The sequence below is a fragment of the Myotis lucifugus genome, unplaced genomic scaffold, assembly GCF_000147115.1.
Source record: "Myotis lucifugus unplaced genomic scaffold, Myoluc2.0 scaffold_168, whole genome shotgun sequence".
Classification (NCBI taxonomy): Eukaryota; Metazoa; Chordata; class Mammalia; order Chiroptera; family Vespertilionidae; genus Myotis; species Myotis lucifugus.
The window spans coordinates 2,249,255-2,273,899 of NW_005871216.1; the positions used below are offsets into that span (position 1 = coordinate 2,249,255).

At 42.0% G+C, this 24,645-nt stretch overlaps 1 protein-coding gene across 8 annotated transcripts in view; it reads left to right on the top strand.

Annotated features, from left to right (window-relative positions):
* The window catches only part of FGGY (FGGY carbohydrate kinase domain containing), a 402,394-nt gene that overhangs the window by 25,614 nt on the left and 352,135 nt on the right, over window positions 1–24,645 (top strand). For all 8 annotated transcript variants that reach the window (XR_002831041.1, XR_002831042.1, XM_023759980.1 and 5 more), the window contains 2 exons: window positions 15,695–15,806; window positions 22,848–22,999. Coding sequence is in view for 6 of the 8 variants with exons in the window: in XM_023759980.1 (XP_023615748.1) it covers window positions 15,695–15,806; window positions 22,848–22,999 (264 nt within the window). In the remaining 2 variants the exon portion in view is untranslated. The remainder of the gene's footprint in view (window positions 1–15,694; window positions 15,807–22,847; window positions 23,000–24,645) is intronic.

Genomic DNA, 24,645 nt, shown 5'->3' on the forward strand with positions numbered 1-24,645 from the left:
GAGTGTGGCTCTTCCACAAAAATACCGACTTCTGTGCATGGGCCACGAAAGTTTCAATCGCACTGTACATGCGTGCCCGCACTTCTGTGCATGGGCCACGAAGTTTCAATCGCACTGTACATGCGCGCCCGCACGTGGTATTTTGTGGTATTTTGTGGAAGAGCCACACTCAAGGGGCCAAAGAGCCGCAGTTTGCCGACCACTGGGCTAGGAAGATGTTTCCCTTTCAGGCCTTGATTGGAGTCAGCTTGCTGGCTTGGGGAAGGAAGTGAGGCTGGCCAATACTTGTTCATTTTTAGTTTCATTTGACTATTCAGTTTTATATCCTGGTGATCAGAAACAACAGAGATTCTTTTCTCCTTATTTTTCAGAGGGAAAAAATGAAGTCCTGGGTCCTCTCTTCTCCTCCTAGTTTAGTTCCTTAAATATTCATGAAGGGCTTTGGCAATTTACAGATGGACAATTCACCATTCTATCCGTATTGATCAGTCTGTTTAAACTTTAATGAGCCCTGGGCTCCTGTTAGTGCCCCCAGAGAAGATGGCAGAGAGAGGAGGTGGGGGTGGGCGGCACTGGAGCAGTATAGGAATAAAAGAAGGCACATCTTCTCTTCTGCCTGTTTAATTTTCCTCCTCCTTCCCCCTCAGCCCCATCTTGGTGAGAATCTTCTACTTATTGCCCTTGGGCCTCCTTTGTTCTTCTAACATATAGCCTTCCTTGCCATTAAGGAAATTGTCAAGAAGAAAATATAATCCCCCGATGAAAAGCTACTTTAAAAAAGGTCTGCTCTAAGTACAGCGTGGTTTAATGGCAGATTTTAATCATCTCCCAGTGGCGGCCAACTCACTGCCTGTGTGGGCCCCATAGCCACATGAGTGCTGTGGGCATTGGTCCTCAGCGAGGCTCTCTCGCTGCAGCAAACCTGGTTGGAGCTGCTCCCCTCCTTAAGGAGGGAGGCATCTGTATATTAGCAGCAACCACAGAGCACCGATTCTGGAGCCAGACTGCCTGTATCATTGTCCCAGTTCCAACGTTTATTAGCTTGTCATCTTGAACAAGCTACTTAAGGTTTCTTGCAGGAATTTCCTAATCTGTAAAATGGGAATGGTCATTGTACCTCTCTCTTGAGGTCTGCGGTGAGGATGCAATGAGCTGATGCATATGCACTGCCATCGCAGTGCCTGGAAATGAGTGAGCACTTTGTTTCCTGTGGCGATGAGGATGAGGAGGACAGAAATGAGGGGAATGGATTTGTAAGACAAAATGTATTTAAAAGTCAAAGTCAGTTAGGGAGGCACCTCATAGGAACAGTCACTATCCCCCTCCTGGTTAGGGATCTTTCTATGTAAGATGTTGAGAAGCACTGGGCGAAGGCAGAGTGCACCATAAAATCCATTTTGACTTGGTGGCTCTGTTTTCTCAAGGACGTTAGAAAGTTAAGAGCTTGAGAGCAGTTGCACTATGTCCTTCTCCCTAAGTCATTCACTTGGTTTTCCCCATAGTCAAGTTAATAAAACAACAACAATAATAACAATAGGACGGTGATGATGATAATGGCAGCTAACATTTCTTGGGCACTAACTAGGTTCCAGGTACTATGCTATCATCCTCATCCAGGTATCTTATACAGTGGGGCCTTGACTTACGAGTTTAATTCGTTTCGTGATGGAGCTCGTAACTCAAATTACTCGTATGTCAAATCATAAAGTGAACGAGTGAGACACGTGATGCTGGGCTGATGTGGCGTTCACTGTGACATTCGCTGCGCCAACTAGCGGTGGGGTATCTGAAGCTGGCTCATAACCCAGAATTTTAGCTTGCAACTCAAAGCAAAAAATCAGCTGAGAGATGGCTCGTATCTCGAAAAACTCGTTAGTCGGGACACTCGTAAGTCAAGGCCCCACTGTATAAGGGAAGCTTAGGTATCACTTCATTTTATCTGTACGACAGCCTCTCTTTTTTTTAAAATATCCTCACTGAAGATATTTTTCCATTGATTTTTAGAGAGGGCGGAAGGGAGGGGGAGAGACAGAGAGAGAGAGAAATGTCGATGTGAGAGAGACACATCAATTGGTTGCCTCCTGCACATGCCCCCACCTGGGTCGGGGGATCAAGCCTGCAACCCAGGTTCATGCCCTTGACTGGAATCGAAGCTGAGAGATCCTTCAGTTGCTCTATCCACTGAACAAAACCAGCTAGGGCTGTATGACAACCTCTTGATGTAGTTTTTATTATTCTCTGTTTTGGAGCAGGAAGAAATGAACTTTGATGAGGTTACGTAACCAGCCCAAGGTCACATGACTAATATGCACCCCACCCCTACCCTCTGCCCTTTGCCTTTCTTTCCAGCCTCCTCTCACCCAGCTAGGAAATGTATGAAGCCACCTGAAGTATTTTGAATTAGCCACTCACTGTGTGGGGAACCTTGAGCTTCCTGTTATTGTTGTACTAACTACATTGAATTACGAGTGCCTTTGCCTGGCTCTCTGCTCATGCGGAATATGTGTGCACCCCGAGCAGGGGTGATCTCCTGTTTATCTGTATTTCTCCAGAGTTCCTCACTTGTAAGATGCTCAGTTCACATTTGTTGAGTTTACCAATGAATGCAATGTCTCTGTTTTCATGATCTGGAATGTTCTTCTCTCACCTCCTTTACCTGCCCAACTCCTTGGTATCTTACAAGGTGAGTTTAAGTCTTGCTTCCTCATGGGAGCCTTCCTAGATGACTCCTGACCAGTTCTTCCCTCGCTTGTCAACCTCAGAGGAAAGAGAGGGTGAGAAGGCCTGCTGCCTCAGAGCCCACCACCTTCACATGTCTCGTTACCTGCCCTTATCAGATTGCATTGAAGTTGGTGACTTGTTTGGTCCCTTTTAAACCATGAGCTGAGCTCTTGGAGAGAATTGTCCTTGTATCCCTAGCACAGGGGTGGGGAACCTTTTTCTGCCAAGGGCCATGTGGATATTTATAACATCATTAGCGGGCCATACAAAATCATGTACTTAAAAATTAGCCTGCTATATTTGGTCAAACATTTCAGCAGTTCACCCCTGATGCCTTGGCAGGGCCAGACCAAATGATTTCCCCACCCGGCCCTAGCATCCAACACGTGGCTCAGCACAGATTTTGTGCTCAATAAATGGTTGTTGAATTAGTGTTACTTAGAGTTAAAAACAGACAATTAAAAAAAACTGGCATCCCTCATCGTAACTCTGTGAGATGGATTGCCATTCTTCATATTTGATACTTGAAGATAGTGAGGCTCTGAAACTAACAAGTATTAGAGACGGGACCAGACCCCTAGTGGGATGGCTCCAGATCCTCTTCTCTCTTCTCCACTGGGATTGAACAAACCAGCCAGGGCTATTTATAATTTTTTAAAAAATTAACAGTTGACATGTAATATTACATTAGTTTCAGGTGCAAAACATAGTTATTAGACATTTATGTACCTTACAAAGTGCTCACCCCAATAAGTCTAGTACCCATGTGATACCACACATAGTTATTCCAATATTATTGACTACTAGAGGTCCGCTGCATGAAATTCATGCAAGGGGCTTGGCCCTTGCAGCCCCTTGCAGCCCCGGCTGGCCCTTGCAGCCCCAGCTTCATTCGGAAGGTCGTCTGGATGGTCCTTCTGCCGTTCAGTCTAATTAGCATATTAGCTCCATGTTATATAGGATATTACTTATGCTCTACTTATATCCCTGTGACTATTTTTATAACTGATAGTTTGTACCTCTTAATTCCTTTCACCTTTTCACCCATCTCCCTAACCCATATTCATATCCATTTGATTGTCATACAAGTTGGATAGGGAAGGGGTTGTTGTTCCCATTTTACCTTTGAAAAGAAAAACTGATACTCAGAGACTTAACTGACTTCCCCTAAGTCACCCAGGGCAGGCAATAGGTGATGAGCCTGAAATCAGATAGGATAATTCTGTGTAGCTCTCCACATCTCTCCATTTCCAACACAACATACCTTCACCTTTTGTCTAGATTCGTGGGAGAACCTAACCCATTTCCTCATGTATGCCCTTTCCCTTCCAGTCCATTCTTGTTCTTGGAGGTGGACGATTCTTTTTTTTTTTTTTTAAGATGCTAACCTGATCATGTTACTCTTTTGCTTATGACTCTTCAATACCATTTGGATAGAACTGAAATTCCTTCACATGGCCTTCGGCCCCTCATGGCTTGGTTTCACCCTCCTTTTCTGTCTCCTCTCACGATGCCTCTCTCAGCTCTGAATCCCAGCCACTCTCTCCTGCCACGTCCTCAGCATGCAGTGCTCCCTCCAGCCTCAGGACTCTCACACACGTGCTTTCTTCTCCCCGCCCACTGCTCATCCTTAGATCCACACTATCAAATGCAGTACTCACTAGCCACGTGTGGCTACTTGAGTTCATTACAATGAAATACAATTTATTTATTTATTTATCTATCTATCTACTTATTTATTTAAAATGCAATTTAAAATTCAGTGTCTCAGTTGCACTAGCCATGTTTCAAGTGCTCAGTAGCTATTTGGCTGGTGGCTACTGTGTTAAACACACAGAGCAGACCCTTTCCCATGGCAGAGAGTTCCGTGGGCTGTGCTGCACTGCCTTTCAGTCCGGAAGTTGGGTCTTCAAGGAAGGAACCTTTCCTTGCCCAATATCACCTCCAGATTGAGTCCTGTTCTATTTGCAAAATGTTTTCACAATATCTTATACTTTTCCTTTCTAGAACTTTACATGGTTGATGAATCATTCACTCTTTGATTAATATCAAGTAATAAAATCATTGCATAATCAAATAAAACAACAAAGTAAATAATAAAGCCATTCATTTTGGGGGTTAATATCTATCTTCCCTACCAGATTTTATGTTTCAGGAGGGCAGACCTATCGTTTGCTTACCCAGGTCCTAACATACAGTAGACTCAGGGAGTGTGAGAAAATGAGTGATTAAAGAAATTGGGACCTTTCTACTCCCTATCAGTGGAGAAAGTTTGAGGAAGGATGTAGAGCAGGGGTCCTCAAACTACGGCCCGCGGGCCACATGTGAATACAAATACTGTATTTGTTCCCGTTTTGTTTTTTTACTTCAAAATAAGATATGTGCAGTGTGCATAGGAATTTGTTCATAGTTTTTTTTTTAAACTATAGTCTGGCCTTCCAGTGGTCTGAGGGACAGTGAACTGGCCCCCTGTTTAAAAAGTTTGAGGACCCCTGATGTAGAGCTAAACGTGACTCTGGAGAACTCTTAAGAGAGGATGTTCAGAACCGCAGAATAGCGTGGGCAGAAGTGTGAGACGGTGATGTCAAGGAGCCAGCCCTGGAGCAGATAGGCTCCGGTAGGAGGAAGAAGGGAGACTGGAAGTGATGGTAGGGGCACACCTGGCTAGCTGGTTCTGAGGCCCATAAGGGAGCTTTTCCAGAATCATCCAGAGTTTCAGCGTGACCCACAGCAGATTCGAGATGGCTTGCAGGGGACAGGCACTGCATTCATGGTTGCCAGTTAGAGGCAGCATGATTCTTCTAATGAAGTTCTGGGGCTGAGATTCCTTTGAACTGTCAGCTCTGGGAGGCCTGTGTCCTGCATGCTGGAACGCACAGGTACTTAATAATACCTGCTTTACAATGAATGGCGGGATTAGAATGTTGGTGGAGGAATAAGTAAGAGGAGGAGGATTGAGAGACTTTGGAGGAAAGATCTAACAGGATTTGGTGACAGTGGAGAGGAACGAGGTAGAGGCAGTTTCAGAGTTTCTGTTCTTGGAAGAATGTTGGTGTCACTGACATAAAAGGCAGTGTTTGGCCTATATTTCCCCACCTTATCTTCAAGGGACAACACCATGCCTCAGCTAGGATGCTGTGTAGGCGATGGTCCACGATCGGCTTGATCCATTTTCAGAGTCCCTAGAGGAGATTTTGTCAGATCGAGAGCCCCCAGGGGCCTCACAGGTAACAGACAGCCACACAAGCTGCATTAGCCTCGATGCTGTTCCCACCTCTGGGCCTTCCTTTGCACTGGCTGTTTCCTTCTTGGAACACTTTCTCCAGATTTCCAAACGGTCTGCTCCTCAGGTCCTTCCAGTGTTTCCTCAAATCTCACCTTCTCAGCAACCACCTCTTCTTTCTCCAGCATTCCTGATCCCCAAGGTATCACTTTCTTGTATACTATACATACACTATATAATTTATTTGGTTTATTAGCTGTTATCTATCCCTATTAAAATATAATCCCCCAAAGAACAAGGAATTAAAAAAAAATATAATTTGCTTTCCATTGTTTCCCAAGTACCCAGAGGAGTTCACAGCCTGACCCTAGAAGGGGCCTGATTATATTTGCCGATTGACGGAATGAGTAATTGAATTGTTTAGGCAACAGGGAGCAATGGGCCTGAGGGAACCAGGGATCAGGGATTGCATAGCCCCACACATGCCCCCAGAGCTGACAAAGGCATTCCCATCAAGATTTAAAAGAACACAGGACCAGCCACACAGAACTCTATTGCAAGCTGGATTCTGTCTGTGGGCTCCAGGCTTCGACCCAAATAGAGCTCAAGATAAAACCAGGTATGCCTCTGACCTTCCAGCTCTTTCTTTGGAAACCTCTGTCTCCCCACCAATATGGCAGAGCCTGCTGATCTAAAACACATGCAGGGTTGAACTGGTTCCCACAGTCAGAACAAAGCGATGCACAACCCCTTCTCCAAATATTTGTTTGCTGCCCCATAGCTACGAGTTGACAGTTGCTAGACACGGACCAGGTTACCAAACCAAGCTGCCGTAATCTCCTTCTCTGGAAATTCTTTAGAAGAGCAATGTGCTTTCTCTCTAGCCAGGGAAATTCCCTTGATGCCAAGGCATTGGAGAGCGTTTACTAGACTGCTTTCTTCTTCCATTAATAACAGCGTAGAAAAGAATCCTCAGGTCAGCAGGTCAAGTCCCAGGGGCCTTCTGGGCAGTGTGACCCTGACGGCCTTGATTCTGGGATGTTGTAGATGGAGGTGGGGTTGTAGGGTGGGGTGGGCCCACTCTTGGGTAAGCATGATCATAAGGCATTTCCATATAAGACTGGGGAAATAAGAGTGGCTGCCCAACAAATCAGACATAAATGCATGTCACAATTCTTCCAGTTCCTGGTGATAGGTTTCTGTTTTAGAGATGGAGACACGGAACCTTGGTGACCGAAAGGCCTTGATTAGAATGTGGAACTCTTCAGAGGGGATTCATAAAATAGATTTAAGAGAGTGTTTTCTTTGCTCCTACTGGAAGCTTACTCCCACCATGATTCTTAGGAAGATTTGAGTATATCTGCTCTTTTTGATCACCATCCCTTTGCCTATCAGTTATATATGTGCTTACATGACAGAGAGAGTATACTACAGTCTATATAGTAAAAGCCTAAGTGACCATTAAGGCGGAATGGCCAGAACGACTGGTCGCTATGATGCACACTGACCACCAGGGGGAAGACACTCAATGCAGGAGCTGCCCCCTGGTGGTCAGTGCACTTCCACAGTGGGAGCGCCACTCAGCACAGTGTCAGGAGCCTCTTCCACCTCCGCTGCAGCACTAAGGAGCAGCGAGCTGAAGGCACAGGCCCGGCTGAGGGGACCCACCCCCCCAGTGCTCCCAGTTCACGAATTTCATGCACTGGGCCTCTAGTTTATACATAAAAATGATTCCATCGAACATTCGGTTAATGAGGCATTGAGTGGGTTTTCCATCCTTTATTTCTTATAAAGGTTTACTGGTTCCAAAGCACTTTCAAACCAATTGACTCCTTTGATCCTCACCTGGGAAATATCTTTCCTCTCAGGGAATTGAGGCTCAGAAAGGTAATGAGATTAGTGCAGGATTAAACTGACTCACAAGTGGTGGAGTTGGAATCAGAAGGTGGCTTTCTGACACCATCTTCCCGGTTTATTTCTATTCCAAAGCTGCCTTGTGATATTGAGTCTATCTCACTCAGTTCCTCCTTTGACTAGCTGCAGGCCTGTGAGAGATGGGCTTGCCCAGGTCAGGCCTGCACTGTCAGGGCAGGTAGAAGTTAGGGCTGGCCTATTGATTCATTGATTGACGTTCCACAAATTCAAAGATTTGAGACAGCTAATTTATTCTAATAATGGCTGATATTTCTCATGCACCAAATGACAGATGTTGGGTTAATCACCCCTTATTTTGCTGCATTTTCAGAACATCATTAGGAGATATAGGTGCAAGTAATAGCTTTGTGCAACCAACGAAACTGTTTTTCTGGCTTCCCAAAGTCATATGACTAGTAAGTGGCAGAGCCAGGCTTCAGACTCAGATTGCACCCAGTACCATTGATCTTAACCACTATCCAGTGATTTCCAAGCCAAGATGGAAGGATGATGGACATGCCAGACAGAGGAAGCCGTGCCTATAAATGCTATGGAGATGCGGTCCGGCAAGGCCAGAGGGGGATTAGAATGGCTGGAATTGTGTTACCTGCCCTAAGTCACACATAGCCGGAGTGGTAGAGCTAGGCTTTGAAACCAGGTATTTGCAGCTCGTCATGAGGCCATGCTGCCTGACAGGGGATTGGGTTTGGTCCTCATGCTCATGTAAGTCTCAATCAGTGCAGTAAAGACAGAGGGCATTTACCTGGCGCTGTGGGACAAAGGTATTGCCAGAAGTCACTAGCAAATGTTCTCCCCTAGAGCACATTCTTGGGCAACAGGAAAATCTCTGATGACATAGGTGGACAGTATGGTGGAATAGAAAGAACGCAGGTTCAGAGTTTGAATTCTGGTTCTGCCATCTACTGGCTGTGTGACAAGAGCAATACTTGCTCCCCCCTTCCCTCCACAGTCCTCCACTTATATTTTATGAAATGGAAATATTAAATGTATCTTCAGAGGGCTTTGTAAGGATTAAATAAGATACTGTATGTCACTCTAACCGGTTTGGCTCAGTGGATAGAGCGTCGGCCTGTGGACTCAAGGGTCCCAGGTTCGATTCCAGTCAGGGGCATGTGCCTTGGTTGTGGGCACATACCAACTGGGGAGTGTGCAGGAGGCAGCTGATCGATGTTTCTCTCTCATCGATGTTTCTAACTCTCTATCCCTCTCCTTTCCTTTCTGTAAAAAATCAATAAAGAAGAAAAAAAAAGAAAAAGATACTGTATGTAAAGTACCTGGCACATAATAGGTGCTCGATATATGGTAGCATTTTATTATTTATTGATTATTACTTGACAAATTGAATGCTTTTCTTTGTTGAAAATCTATAATTGTGTATAGCTCCTATGTGAGGAACATGGTACATAGTAAGAATTAGAATCCTAGGTTACAAGTCTGCCATTCCAAAACAGGCAAAAAGAAGAATTATGGATTACATACAACAATCAAGGCTTAACTACAACAAGACTACGCACAAAGACCACTAGGGGGTGCACCAAGAAAGCATAAAAAATGCGGAGACAAAGAAACAGGACAGAAATGGAGGATATAGAGTTCAAAACCACACTTTTAAGGTCTCTCAAGAACTGTCTAGAAGCCGCCGATAAATTTAGGAAGGCCCTCGAAAAGACTGGTGAGACCGCCGATAAATATAGTGAGATCCTCAAGAAATCTAATGAGACCCTCGATGTTGTGATAAAGAACCAACTAGAAATTAAGCATACACTGACTGAAATAAAGAATATTATACTGCCCTAGCCGGTTTGGCTCAGTGGGATAGAGCATCGGCCTGCAGACTGAAAGGTCCCAGGTTCGATTCCGGTCAAGGGCATGTACCGTGGTTGCGGGCACATCCCCAGTAGGAGGTGTGCAGGAGGCAGCTGATCGATGTTTCTCTCTCATCGATGTTTCTGACTCTCTGTCCCTTTCCTTTCCTCTCTGTAAAAAATCAATAAAATATATTTAAAAAAAAAAAAGAATATTATACAGACTCCCAACAGCAGACCAGAGGAGCGCAAGAATCAAGTCAAAGATTTGAAAGGTGAAGAAGCAAAAAACACCCAACCGGAAAAGCAAAATGAAAAAAGAATCCGAAAATATGAAGATAGTGTAAGGAGCCTCTGGGACAGCTTCAAGCGTACCAACATCAGAATTATAGGGGTGCCAGAAGATGAGAGAGAGCAAGATATTGAAAACCTATTTGAAGAAATAATGACAGAAAACTTCCCCTTCCTGCTGAAAGAAATAGACTTACAAGTCCAGGAAGCACAGAGAACCCCAAACAAAAGGAATCCAAAGAGGACCACACCAAGACACATCATAATTAAAATGCCAAGAGCAAAAGACAAAGAGAGAATCTTAAAAGCAGCAAGAGAAAGAAACTCAGTTACCCACAAGGGAATACCCATACAACTGTCAGCTGATTTCTCAACAGAAACTTTGCAGGCCAGAAGGGAGTGGCAAGAAATATTCAAAGTGATGAATGCCAAGAACCTACAACCAAGATTACTTTATCCAGCAAAGCCGTCATTCAGAATTGAAGGTCAGATAAAGAGCTTCACAGATAAGGAAAAGCTAAAGGAGTTCATCACCACCAAACCAGTATTATATGAAATGCTGAAAGGTGTCCTTTAAGAAGAGGAAGAAGAAGAAAAAGGTAAAGATACAAATTATGAACAACAAATATGCATCTATCAACAAGTGAATCTAAGAACCAAGTGAATAAATAATCTGATAAACAGAATGAACTGTTGATTATAATAGAATCAGGGACATGGAAAGGGAATGGACTGACTATTCTTGGGGGGGGGGAAAGGGTGTGGGAGATGCGGGAAGAGACTGGACAAAAATTGTGCACCTATGGATGAGGACAGTGGGTGGGGAGTGAGGGTGGAGGGTGGGGTGGGAACTGGAAGGAAGGGAGTTATGGGGGGAAAAAAGAGGAACAAATGTAATAATCTGAACAATAAAGATTTTTTAAAAAAAGAAGAATTATGCATTTTAAATGGGGATGGACTCTTTTGGGTTGGCTTTTGTGGGATTTAAAAGGTTTTTGTCAGGTTTGAAGTTACTGGGAAATGGTAAATGTTAATGATTATGGCCACTCATGTGTTTTCAAAAAAAGAAAACCATAGAAACAAAAATAAAAATTAGAGTTAATCAATAAATCTATTATTCTACATCTTTAAAAATTGCATAATGAAGTGAAAAATCTCTGTCTCCTCCAACTGCCATTTCTGTTCTCAGAGGCAATTACCATTAACCATTTGTTGTGTATACTTTTTTGTTTTATTGTTTTTTACCTTATTGTATTGAAATGGATATCTTTCCATTTCATTTTTTTATAGGTCAGCTTTTAAAACTATATTTTACAGCTTGAGGTATAATTTACACACCATAAAATCTATTTTAAATATATAATTCAGTGATTTTAAATGTACAGAGTTGTGCAGTCATCATGCCAATCCAATTTTAGAAACCTTCTGTTACTCTAAAAAGTTCCTTATTCCTTTTCTGCAGTCAGTTCTCACCCCATAGACAGATAACTTCTTATCTATGGCCTATATTTATAGTTACTCTTTTTTAGATATTTTATATAAATGAATTCATAGAAAATGCATTAATTTGTGTCTGACTTTTTTCACTTAACATGTTTTTAAGGTTCATTCATGTTGTTGCACATATGAGTAGTTTGTCCTTTTCTCTTGCTAAGTGCTAGTCTATTGTATAGATATACCATAACTTGTTTAACCATTTGGTTAAACCATGATGGGTATTTGATTTGTTTCTAATTTTGGGGTATTATGAGTAGCGATGCTATGAATATACACATACAAGTATATTGTTTTATTTTTCTTGGATAGATATCTAGGTGTGAAATTGTTGATTTTTATAGCAAATTATGTTTAAAAACTGCCAACCTTTTTTTTTTTTTCAAAGTGGTTGTATCTTTTTTTTTTTTTAAATATATTTTATTGATTTTTCACAGAGAGGAAGGGAGAGAGATAGAGAGTTAGAAACATCGATGAGAGAGAAACATCGATCAGCTGCCTCCTGCACACCCCCCACTGGGGATGTGCCCGCAACCCAGGTACATGCCCTTGACCGGAATCGAACCCGGGACCTTTCAGTCCGCAGGCCGACGCTCTATCCACTGAGCCAAACCGGTTTCGGCAGTGGTTGTATCTTATATATCCACCAGTAGTGTATGAGGGTTCCACTTTCTCTATCACCTGAGCCAAACCAACTGGGGCTGAGTTTTGCTTTTAAAGAAATATTTGTCTAAGCCATGGTCACAAAAGATTTGCTCCTATGTTTTCTTCTATAAGTTTTATGGTTTTAACTAGAGGCCCGGTGCATGAATTTGTGCATGGGTGGGGGGTCCCTCGGGGTGGCCTGCGGGGATCGGGCTGAAACCCACAGTCCAACACCGCCTGCAGCTCCTACCTGCTGCTCCCGCTCATCCCGGCCCCACTGCACCTGCTGTGGGCTCACGCCCAGTCCCGATTGGGAGAGGTTTGCACTGCCACAGCAGCTCTCGCCAGCCGTGAGCCCTGTGTCTGGCGCCCTCTGAGGGGCATGGCTTGTGGGATCGGGCCAAAATTGGCTCTCCAACATCCTCCGAGGAGTCCTGGATTGCAAGATGCCGCAGGTCAGGCCGAGGGACCCCATCAATGCAGGATCGGAGCTGGGGAGGGACTGTAGGAGGGCTCCAGGGTGTGTCCGGCCCATCTCGCTCAGTCCTGATTGGCTGAACCCCAGCAGCAAGCTAACCTACCAGTCGGGGCGTCTGCCCCCTGGTGGTCAGTGCACATCATAGTGACAGGTCAACCAGTCAACTATCTGCCCCCTGGTGGTCACTGCTTGTCATAGTGAGCGGTTGAGCGGCCTTAGTATATCATTAGCATATTATGCTTTGATTGGTTGAACAGTTGACTGGTCACCGGATGACCGGACACTTAGCATATTAGGCTTTTATTATATAGGATTCTTACATTTAGGAATATGATACATGTTAAGTTAATTTTTATATATGGTATGAGCTAAGTCCTTCTTTTTTTTTTTCATATCATATGGGCCTTTAGTTGTTCTACCACCATTGCCAAACAGACTGTCTTTGCCCTCATTGAATTGTTTTGGTTCCTTTATCCAGTACCAATTGACCATTACATTTTGAGTTTCTTAGATTGCTTTTCTGTTCCATTAATCTATAAATTTATCCTTATGCCAGTACCACACTGACTTAGTAATGGTAGCTTTCTAGTAAGTTTTGAAATCAGGTAACATAAGTTCTCCAACTTTGTTCTTTCTTTCAAAAGTGTTTAGCTCATTTATGTCCTTTACATTTCTATGTGTTAGAAGCAGTTTGTCAGTTTCTAAAAATAATCTGCTGGGATTTTAATAGGAGTTGTGTAGAATCTGTAGACTAATTTGAGATTATTATTTTAATGATGTTGAATTTTCCACTTCATGAATGTCCCCCATATTTCTCCAACTTGTAGGGTATTTTTTTGTAGCAATGTTTTATAGTTTGTAGGGTGTAGGTATAGAACTTCTCTTAATTTATTCCTGAATGTTTTATTTTTTTGATGCTATTGTGAGTGGAATTTTTTAAAAAAATATATTTTTATTGATTTTTTTTACAGAGAGTAAGGGAGAGGAATAGAGAGTTAGAACATAGATGAAAGAGAAACACCAATTAGCTGCCTCCAGCTCGCCCCCCTACTGGGGATCGAGTCCACAACCAAGGTACCTGAGACTCTTCAGTCTGTGGGCCGACACTCTATCTATCCACTGGGCCAAACTGGTTAGGGCTGGAATTTTTTTCTTAATTTCAATTTTGATAACTTAGTTACTATTATATAGAAATACCATTGATTTTTATATGTTAGTCTTTTTTCCTGTGATTTTACTAAGCTTGCCTATTAGTTTTAGTAGCTTTTTAATTTTTGTGTGTGTGTTCTTTGTTTTTTTTTTTTTGTAGATTCCTTAGGATTTTCTTCACCTGAAATCATGTCATCTGCAATAAAAGATACTTTAACATTTCTTTTCAATCCATATGCTTCACATTTCTTTTTCTTGCCTGACTGCATTGGCTAGAACCTCTACTTCAAGATTGAGTAGAAGTGAAGAAAGAGTATATCCTTTCTTTGTTTATATTAGGGGGGAATCATTTTGCCATGCCATGAAGTGTGATTGTAGCTGCAGGTTCCTATAGATGCTCTCTATCAGGTTTTGGAAGTTTTCTTTTTTTCCCGGCTTATTGAGTGTTTTGTTTTCTTTCTTTTTCTGCATCTGTTGAGATGATCATTTGATATTTATTTGTGCTTTATTCTGTTAATTTTGTAATACATTAATTGATTTATGGATATTAAACTACTCTTGCATTCCTAGGGTAACCTTATATGATCTTGGTGTATAATGCTGTTCAATATATTGCCAAATTAGTTTCTTAATATTTTGTTAAGGATTTTTACAGCTATGTTCATGCCAGTTATTGATCTATAGTGTCCTTTTTCTTATTTCTTTCTTTTTTGTGTGTGTGTGTGTGTGGGGGGGGGGGGGGACTTGGTAATACTGGCCATGTAAAATGTATTGGAAAATGTTCCCTCTTTTACCATATCCTGAACAAATTTGTGTAGGATTAATATTGTTTTTTTCCTTAAAATTATTTTTTTGTGTAATTTTGTGTGAAACCATCTGGTCCTAGAGTTTAAGTTTTTTGGTGATAATGTTTTAAGAACAATTTTGATTTTTTAAGAATAAATGCATTTCAGTTTTTCATGTGGCTTTGGTCAATTTCTATAGCCCCCCAAATGGATCTTGTTGTTTTTATATGTTTTTATTAATTTTTAGAGAGAGAGGAAGGGAGAGGGATAGAGAGATAGAAACATCACTGATTGGCTGCCTCCTGTACTTCCCTTTCTGGGAATCGAGCGTGCAACTCAGGCATGTGCCCCGACTGGGAATCAAACCCATGACCTGGCTCATGGGTCAATGCTCAACCACTGAGCAATACTGGCCAGGTGCAAATGGTTGTTTTTGATGATTTTTACCCCCAGTTTTATACTTTTATTTTGTTAAGAGAATTGCTGACCTATTCATAGCACCATACCCAGAAATTGCTTCTCTAACTCTTTCTTTTTAGTTATTGTAGAGTATTTCCTTTTACAGATGTACCATAATCTATTTTAAAAAATAGTTTTTCTAATTATTAAATATATTCTTAAGCAGTGCTGCAGTTAACCTTTATCTACAGGTGACGTTCTTTGCTTATGGTAATAATTTGCTAAGATACATTCCTAGAAGTGGCATTGCTGGGCCAAAAGTAATGCATGTCTTACATTTTAACAAATACTATAAAATTATTTTTCAAAATTTGTACTATATTAGAAGGACCACATATCCATATCTGGCCACTATGATATGCTTTTAATCTTTTACATTTTTGCCAATGTGAAAAGCAAAGAGTGGTATATTTTAATTTGGTATGTTTTATATTTTATTGATTTGGAATGGAGTTGAGAGGCTTTCTATATGCTCTTTGACTATTTCTTTATATTTTATGAAGTGATGTGTCATGCCCTTTCCTTAATTTCCAGTTATATTGGTTATCTTTCTCTTATTTATTTATAAATTCTTCTAATGTTGAACTTTTATCTATTTTATGTTGTAAATATTTTTTTCTATGATTCACTTTCTTCTAGTCATAATTTCTTTTCACTTTTAAAAAAAGCCTTGCATTGTAATTTTTATTCTTGTTTTCTTTTAAAACAGAAAGTTGTACAAGGGATCGATTTAAACCAAATCCGAGGGCTTGGGTTTGATGCCACGTGTTCTCTGGTTGTTTTGGATAAGCAGTTTCGTCCTTTACCAGTAAACCACGAAGGTAGGACCATTCCTCTCTTTCCCTGGTGGTGGGAGACATGCTGGTGCAGACTTGGCTGATCAATCCAAAGGGCCCAGGTGGGACATGAGATCACAGGTCTCGTACCAGTGAAAGTGAGACTTAGAGGAGAAGCATAGATGTCAGTAATTATGTCCTAGAGGTTAAAAGCTTGAATAGCATTTGGCTGGAGTAGGGTGGCATCAGAGGCCTGGATTCTGGAGAGACTTGACTCCATAAAGCACAAGAGCCACAGTAGAGAGCTTGATGAGGGAAGGACATGGACCCATTATTAGCGCAGAGTGGGTACCCTTGAAACTGACAAGTGGTCTGGGTGTTTTTTCAGAAGAGAGTGCCAGTGTCTGTAGTTGTTTTGCATATGCAGCTCCTACACAACATTCATTTGAGTGGATAAGCCAAGTCCATTTAAAGGAACTAGAACAAGGCAGACAGGACCATGTATCACACAGAAACTGGGAACAGATGGCCTCTGTTTTCAATGGCCAGACCAGAGGAAATTCCCATTTAATGAGATTGTTCTAATGAGGTTGTGACTCCACAAATGTAAAGTGTCGCTTGGGTTTACCCTCAGAAATTTGTTACAGGGAGTGAGGATGTGTCCCCTTTGGGGAATTTCTGTCATTAGCCCTAGTCCTGAGGTTGAAACCCAGAAGTCTACACTGGGCAGGTAGGTAATGCATGATGATAAACTTCAACTGATATTTAACTTCGTTTTTGTTTTTTTTAAGCCTCACCTGAGGATATGTTTTTATTGATTTTAGAGAGAGGAAGGACGAGAGAGAAACATCGATGTGAGAAACATCGATCGGTTGCTTCCCACATGTACCCTGACTGGGGATTGAACCTGTAACCTAGGTATGTGCCCTGACTGGGAATGGAATCTGCAACCTTTTGGTGTATGGGATGAATCTCCAACTGACTGTCCTAGGGCCAGATATGTAACTTTTTAAGGAGCCAGAGATCATTTGGGAGTGGTGGAGATTATAATGCGGCGGAAACAGCATCTAAAGGAATGTGGTTCTAGGTGTTGTCAGTCAGTTGTTGCCAAGGTAGCCGTCACAGACATGTTTTGGGCTGGATTATGTTTAAGAACCCTTAGTAGTAGATACTGCTGTAGCAGTGTCTTTCTGCATTGGTGGCTGTGGATACTGAGGTACACTGGGACACCCAGGGATTGGAGTCAGGCAGATCCCGGATCATAGCAAGAGCACAGGAGTAATGATGACCTTTTTGCGCGTGCGCGCGCGCGCACACACACACACACACACACACACACACACACACTTCTCCTTCTTGCAATACTTATTAGCACCTACTTTGTGCCAAAACTCCTGTTATTAAGTGCTGGGGCTTCAAAGATGATTATGGACTGTCCTTGTTCTTTTACTGGCTCAGTTGCATTTGTCTGAAAGCAGAGACGGAAGGATGGGGCTGAACCAGCAGACCTCAGCTCAGCAGCAGCAGGCACTCTCCAATTATGAGATGTGTCCAGCCATGCTGGGAGGCTGTCAAGCACTTCCCTTATTGGCTTCAAGTCCAGGTCAGGTGATCGCCTGTTAGGGAAGCTCTAGGGCAGTGGTTCTCAACCTTCCTAATGCCGCGACCCTTTAATACAGTTCCTCATGTTGTGGTGACCCCCAATTTCATTGTTACAAATTGAACATAATTAAAGCATAGTGATTAATCACAAAAACAATATGCCATTATATATGTGTTTTCCGATGGTCTTAGGCAACCCCTGTGAAAGGGTCGTTCGACCCCCAAAGGGGTCACGACCCACCGGTTGAGAACCCCTGCTCTAGGGGGAATTCTTATTTGGGGTGGGGTTTTAGATGTTAAAAGTTTCAAGGGCCTTAGCTGGTTTGGCTCAATGGTTGAAGTGTTGGCCCACAGACTGAAGGGTCGTGGGTTTGATTCTGGTCAAGGGCACGTACCTTGATTGCAGGCTGGATCCCTGGCCCTGGTCTGGGCGTGTGCAGGAGGCAACCAATCAATGTATCCCTCACACATTGATATTTCTCTCTCTCTGTCTCTCCCCTTCCCTTCAACTCTCTCTAAAAATCCTTGGATGAGGATTACAACAACAACAAAAAGAGTTCTAAGGACACATACCTTCTAACCTGCCAAAAACACATGTTGTTTTTAAAACTCTGGCTGTATATTCATGAGTCTAACCCCCCAAATTTGTATTTAGTTGGCTTAGTGCGAGCGTAGGGCATCAGCATATTTGATGTTCCCTCAGTAATTCTAGTATTGCAGAATCACTGGGCACATATGAATGGACAGTTAAAACATCAGGAACAAAAACAGTGAAGTGGCAGATGAGAGTTCCCCGTCACATCTGCTTAGATACCTGCCCTCTCTGGATGCCATCATTTTTCTCATTGTAGGTAGAATTGCCTCCTGTTAACAGACCTTCTATTAAAAGGGTAGCTAGGTTGCACCCCTAATTTTGTAAGTGTTGAAAAAATTATATTTCACCTAAAAGGTTAAGATGTACCCATTCATCAAATGCATCCAGCTGCAGGTGCCCCTCACCAGTTTCTTGCCTTTCAACAGGTTCTATTAAGGTTAGATTTTATCTGAAATAGATTATCCTGTGTTAGAAAATGAAATTAGAATTTTAAAGGTGGTTTAAAGGTTCTTTAATGACTGCTGCTACCTACATGACAGTGACCAACTCTTTTTAAAAAAAATACATTTTTTATTGATTCCAGACAGGAAGGGAGAGGGAGAAAGAGATAGAAACATCAATGATGAGAGAGAGAGAGTCATTGATTGGCTGCCTCCTGCACACCCTACACTGGGGATCAAGCCTGAAACCTGGGCATATACCCTGGCAGGGAATCGAACCATGACCTTCTGGTTCTATAGGTCAACCCTTAACCACTGAGCCATGCCGCTGGGCTGCAGTGACCAATTCTTGATTGGTTAACTGGAGTAACTGTGAGAAGCAGGGAGTGGAGTCAGGAAATTAACCATTATCATTAAAATCAAACCTATAGCCCTAGCTGGTTTGGCTCAGTGGATAGAGCTTCGGCCTGCGGACTGAAGGGTCCTGGGTTCAATTCTGAACCCAGCACATGCCTGAGCACATGCCTGGGTTTCGAGCTCGATCCCCAGGAGGGGGCATGCAGTTGACAGCCGATCAATGATTCTCTCATTGATATTTCTAACTCTCTCTCCCTCTCCCTTCCTCTCTGAAGTCAATAAAAATATATATTAAAAAAAATCAAACCTACAAAATGGGCAAAACTGTTAGCATCATTAGATGTCAACCACAAACAAAACAAAACAACAAAAAACCACCAAAAAATCCAAAAACCCAAATATATTCAGTACAATAGTTTAAGAATACAAATTGTTATCTGATGAAATAGTCTCATTGGTAGGCCGTTCTTGTTTAACCTTTCTTCCTTTGAAGACCAGAACAGCCCCTGGGTTGGACAGTGGTACTGTGGCTGCCTGCTTCCTGGGTTAGACAGTGGTGCATTGGTGCCCGCTTTCTCCCTCTGCGGCCCATCAAGCTGAAGGCATAACTGTGGTTGGGACATCCCAGCTATAAGTAAGAGCTCTTGGGAAGGAGGGCAACCAAGGGGCCAGGGAAGGAGTTACTACCTAGGCTACTCTGCAACAGACACCTAATACTTAGATGTGTTTGCTGATTCATAGTAATTTTCTCCCCTCAAGTATGCCTGGAACATAAGGTGTCCAAATGTTAATTGAATGCATACATGGATAAATAATCTGCCCGTAGGTAAACTGGCTACAGGCATACGTGGGAGCTATTGCAGGTTTGGTTGCGGACCATTGCAATAAGGTGACTGGCAGTGAAGTGAGTCACATGAATTTCCCAGTGCATAGAAAAGTTATGTTTACACTATGCTGTAGTCTGTTAAGTGTGCACTAGTATGATATAAAAAACCCACAATGTCCATACCTTAGTTAAAAAAACGCTTTATTGCTAAAAATTGCTGACTGTCATCTGAGCCTTCAGTGAGTTGTAATCTTTTTGCTGGTGGAGGATCTTATCTTCAATTTGTAAACACACAATATCTACAAGGTGCAGTAAGGCGAAGTGCAGTAGAATGGGGCATGCCTGAGGTAACCCAAAGGCTGCTCTACCACACCGCCCCCAGTTCTCTTAAAATACGACAGCTTTCTGGGTCTGAGTTCAGTTTGTGTAGAGCCTCCTTTCTTACTCTTTCACCTGGCTAACCAACTGAATTAAAGCTTTTTTGCCTCTTGGGAGCTCTCCGTGCAGCCTCAGGCTCAGCTAACCTAGTGCCCCTCCTCCTCTGTTTCCCACATCTGTCACTTCTATTCTGGCAGTCAACACAGCACATGCTTCGTAAAGGCAGGGTCTGTGGCCCATTCTTCTTGGCATCCCAGCACTGTGCCTGGCATATAGTAGATGCTCAATAAAAGACTAAATGAATTTTTAGTGGAGTCATTATTTGTGGTTTTCTTCAAGAACTGGAAAACGATTAACTTGCCAGTTTTTGCCTAAAAGTAAAAGTTAATAATCATAATACAATAAAGTACTTGAGCCCACACAGTTCTCATTGTGTCATTCTGACTGCATGTTGAGAGCCTTTCATGTAAAGGCAGTGCTAGCTGATTGTTTTTTTGAAAAAAAAAATGTTTTTATTGATTTGAGAGAGAGGAAGGGGAAGGGGGAGAAACATTGATCGGCTGCCTTCTGCATGCCTCCTACTGGGGATCAAGCCCGCAATCCCAGCATGTACCATGACCGGGAATAGAACAGATGACTTCTCGGTGCAGGGGACGAGGAGGCCCAGCCAACTGAGCCACACCGGCCAGGGCTGATTGGTTCTTTATAGTTGAAAGTTTAGCAACAGGTGTTTTTGTCTTCCAGCAGCACCAGACACATCCTATACAATATTTAAGAAGCAATACTGATATCATACACCCACACACACATGTGCATGTCTCTGTGTGTGTCCACACTCCCACATTCTGATTTGATGGCAGGTCTGGAATGGGACCTGGACATCCGTATCTCTAAAGCTATCTAGGGATTGCAGTGTGCAACCAGGACTGAGAGCCAGACCTTGTACAGTAGAATCATTTTGCGAATCTGGGGCATGCCTACGGAAGGTCTTATGTCCTTTCTCTTACTTTCGAAGTATTACTGGTTTTTGAGGATCTTTTGTGGAGCCCCAAATCTCTCCAGGCAGGCAGCCCAGTGACTGAGCCCTGGCCTCCTTACGATGATGATGACCTAATTTACATATTTTTTTTGGTTGTCTTTTTTTGGGTAAGTTTTAAAAATTCTTTTTTAAACATATGAAAAATAAATAACAGCCTCCTATGTACCCGCTACTAAGAATAAACAGATGAAATGTGGCCATATTTGCCTCAAGTCCTTTTTTGTTTGAAAGGGAAGAACTCCTTGCGGCTCCAACCCATACCTTCTCCCCCCACCGCACCCTTTGCCCAGCAGGTGACCATTCTACTATGGTTGATGTTCACAAACACGTTTCTGTGCTTTGACCACACAAGTACACACCAGAAACAACAAACAATATATATCGTGTTTAAAAATGTCCCAGCTGGTATCATTACCATTGTTGATATGTGGAACTCGAGTTTATCCATTTCACCAATTTATTTATCCCTTCTCTGCACAGATGATCTGTTCTCAAAGCACCCTTCATGCTTTTCCCAGCTGTGAGATAGTAGGCACATGCTCAACTTCAGAGTCAGGTCATCATGGAAAGCGACCGAGATCAGGGGATTGTTTTGAGACTTAAATGAGATGGGTTTTTTTGTAAAATGTTTAGCACAGGGCTTGAGTCACACACACACACACACACACACACACACACTCTCTCACACACACACACTCACACACACTCACACACTGAGCTTTTTAAACATTTGCTATTAGCAAAGTTACATATGTAGTTGCTGTAATTATTTTGCTATTAAATAAAATCATGTGTGAGAGTGGCTGGCTTAATTATTTTTGGGTCCCCTTTTATTTTTCCTTCTTATAATTTCCCAGGTACAGTTACTGCTGTTCTCTGCATTTTGCCTTCTGAGGAAGTAGAGGGCTGTCAAGAGTACTGAGTGCCTTGCCCATCAGTAATGCTGAATTACCAGGCTGGGGAAGGGAGGAGGGGACGGTCAGCTCCTCTGTGGTGTGAGACAGTAAATGTAGCATGTGAGGGGATATGCTCCTTTTCCAGTTGGTTCTAAATTCTATTCCTTGTGACTTACTTCTTCTGAGGGCCTACTATGTGACAGGTGCTTGCTATATTCTTTATGTACATTATTAATCCCTATATGCTATTAGGTATTGTTACCCCCATTTTATGGATGAAAATACTGAGGCTAAGAAAAGTTCAATAAGTTTCTCTGTCCATCTCTGCTTATAACTGAGGAAGCATTTGCCATTAGGTCTGCTTGACTCCAAAACTTGTGTGCTTCCCACTCCACCCAGTAAACCAACTGAGTGAGGGAAACAACTTATTTTAAAAAAATGATTTTAATTACAGTGACTAGAAGTGGGAATCTAAGCAGATCAGAGCCATTGTATAGATGTATTATATTAAATGTACTATACCATTGAAATATTTGTCCACATTTAAAGGAGACAGACCTTAAACAGCCAAAGTATTGTTTTGGGCTTATTTCACCGGCTGTTTTTCTGAATATCTATATACCCAGAAAAGTTTTTCCAGAACAGAAGGGATAGGAAAGGAAAGGAGGAAGTTGAGAAAGAATGATGCTGGTAGAATTGGTTGGGGGAAGCTTGACTGGTTTTAGTGTAGACGGTTAACTCTGGGTGCTTTAGTCAAAGAACACATCTCTTGAAGGGAAAGCCAAGGTTGGGTAGAGTATTCAGCTCGGCCTGGTGGTGATCCTTCCCCTTGTTCCTTGTTGATGGGGGAAATTATAAAAGTGGTGTAGCTCTTTACCCCTGGGAATCCATAGTAGCCCTTGACTTAGAAGGATGATAATATACGTGTGTCTTCATCGCTCTGTTTCTGCTAGGGGATTCCCATCGGAACATCATCATGTGGCTGGACCACCGAGCCGTCAGTCAGGTGCACAGGATCAACAACACCAAACACAGCGTCTTGCAGTACGTTGGGGGTGTGATGTCTGTGGAAATGCAGGCCCCAAAGCTTCTGTGGCTAAAAGAGGTGAGTGCATGGAGTTGAGGGGATACCAATACAGTGGACCCTTGAACAGTGAACAGTGCCAACACCCTATGAAAGCCTATAACTCTCAAGTCTCCCAAAACATCAATACTAGTGGCCTTTTATATATGTAAATACTGAAAACATAAAAAGTTGATTAACACATATATAGTATATGTATTATATACTATATTCTTACAGTAAAGTAAGCTAGATAAAAGAAAATGTTATTAAGGAAATCATAAGGCAGAGAAAATACACTTACAGTACTGTACGTGCTTATTGAAAAAAATCCACCCAATTCAGACCTGTGTTGTTGAGAGGTCAACTGTAATAGTAGAGGATCCCATTCACTGTGGATTTGTCTGTACCAGGCACCCTGCCACAGTCCATTATGTTTGATTTTCCCCAGCAACTCCCTGAGGAAGGTTGACCCCATTTTATTGATTATTTCGCAGTTAAGTGACTCTTGTTTTTATGTGTTTAACTCATGGAAGGCACTGTGATAAGTGTTTAACCCAGATGATCTCTTTGAATCCCAACAGCAATCCTGAAGAAGGGTTTATTTTATTTATTTTATTTTTTTATTTTATTTTATCATTTTATTTTATTTATTTCATTTATTTATTTTATTTTATTTTATGTATTTATTTTATTTTATTTATTTTATTTATTTTATTTATTTTATTTTATTAATTTAATTTTATTAATTTAATTTTACTTATTTATTTTATTTTATTTTATTATTTTATTTTATTTTATTTATTTTATTTTATTTATTTTATTTTATGTATTTATTTTATTTATTTATTTATTTTATTTTATTTTATTTTATTTTTATTTTATTGGTGTGTGTTTTGTAAAGGAGAAAGCTAAAGCTAATAGAGATTAATCAACTCACCCAAGTGACAGAGCCAAGATTTGAACCTAATAATGGCTGACTCCAAAATTGATTGTGTGTGTTTTGTAAAGGAGAAAGCTAAAGCTAATAGAGATTAATCAACTCACCCAAGTGACAGAGCCAAGATTTGAACCTAATAATGGCTGACTCCAAAATTGATTCTCTGAATATCCAGTACCCAGTTGAAGTTCAGAGATGTTAATTACCATTCCAATTAGAAAGTGGCAGAGCTGGGATTTAAGTCCAGATCTTCTGACCAGAATCTTCTTTCTCTATACACCCTTAGCCCCAGATGCGTAATCTCTGGCCTTGGTGGCATTTTCGGGAATTCCTCTCTCATCTCTCCTGCACTTGCGTTTTCATGTCCTTGAGCGATACGGTGATCTCTGGTCGAAGCACTTGCAGGAGGTTCCCCTTTCCAGATGTTAGGATCCTTTATGAAGTGTGGAGAGTGGTGATGTCAGCTTAATGATTCCCATTAGAGATGGATGTGTGAGAAAGTTCAAGTCCTCTGGGAACCTCTGGACTAGAAAACCCCTAGGTGGTCTGACGGGGAGAGAATCCATCCAAGGAGTAAGACATGGCGTGATTTATTCAGTGGCTTTGAGGTTTCAGGTGGGCTGATCTTCGATTACTCAAAATGTACATGGGGAAGGGGGGAGTTTAAGGATGCTGAGAGGGTGTTCCTGGGCTGTCACCATGGGGAAGAAGGGAGATAAGCAAAAAGGACATCAGTAATCCAAGTATG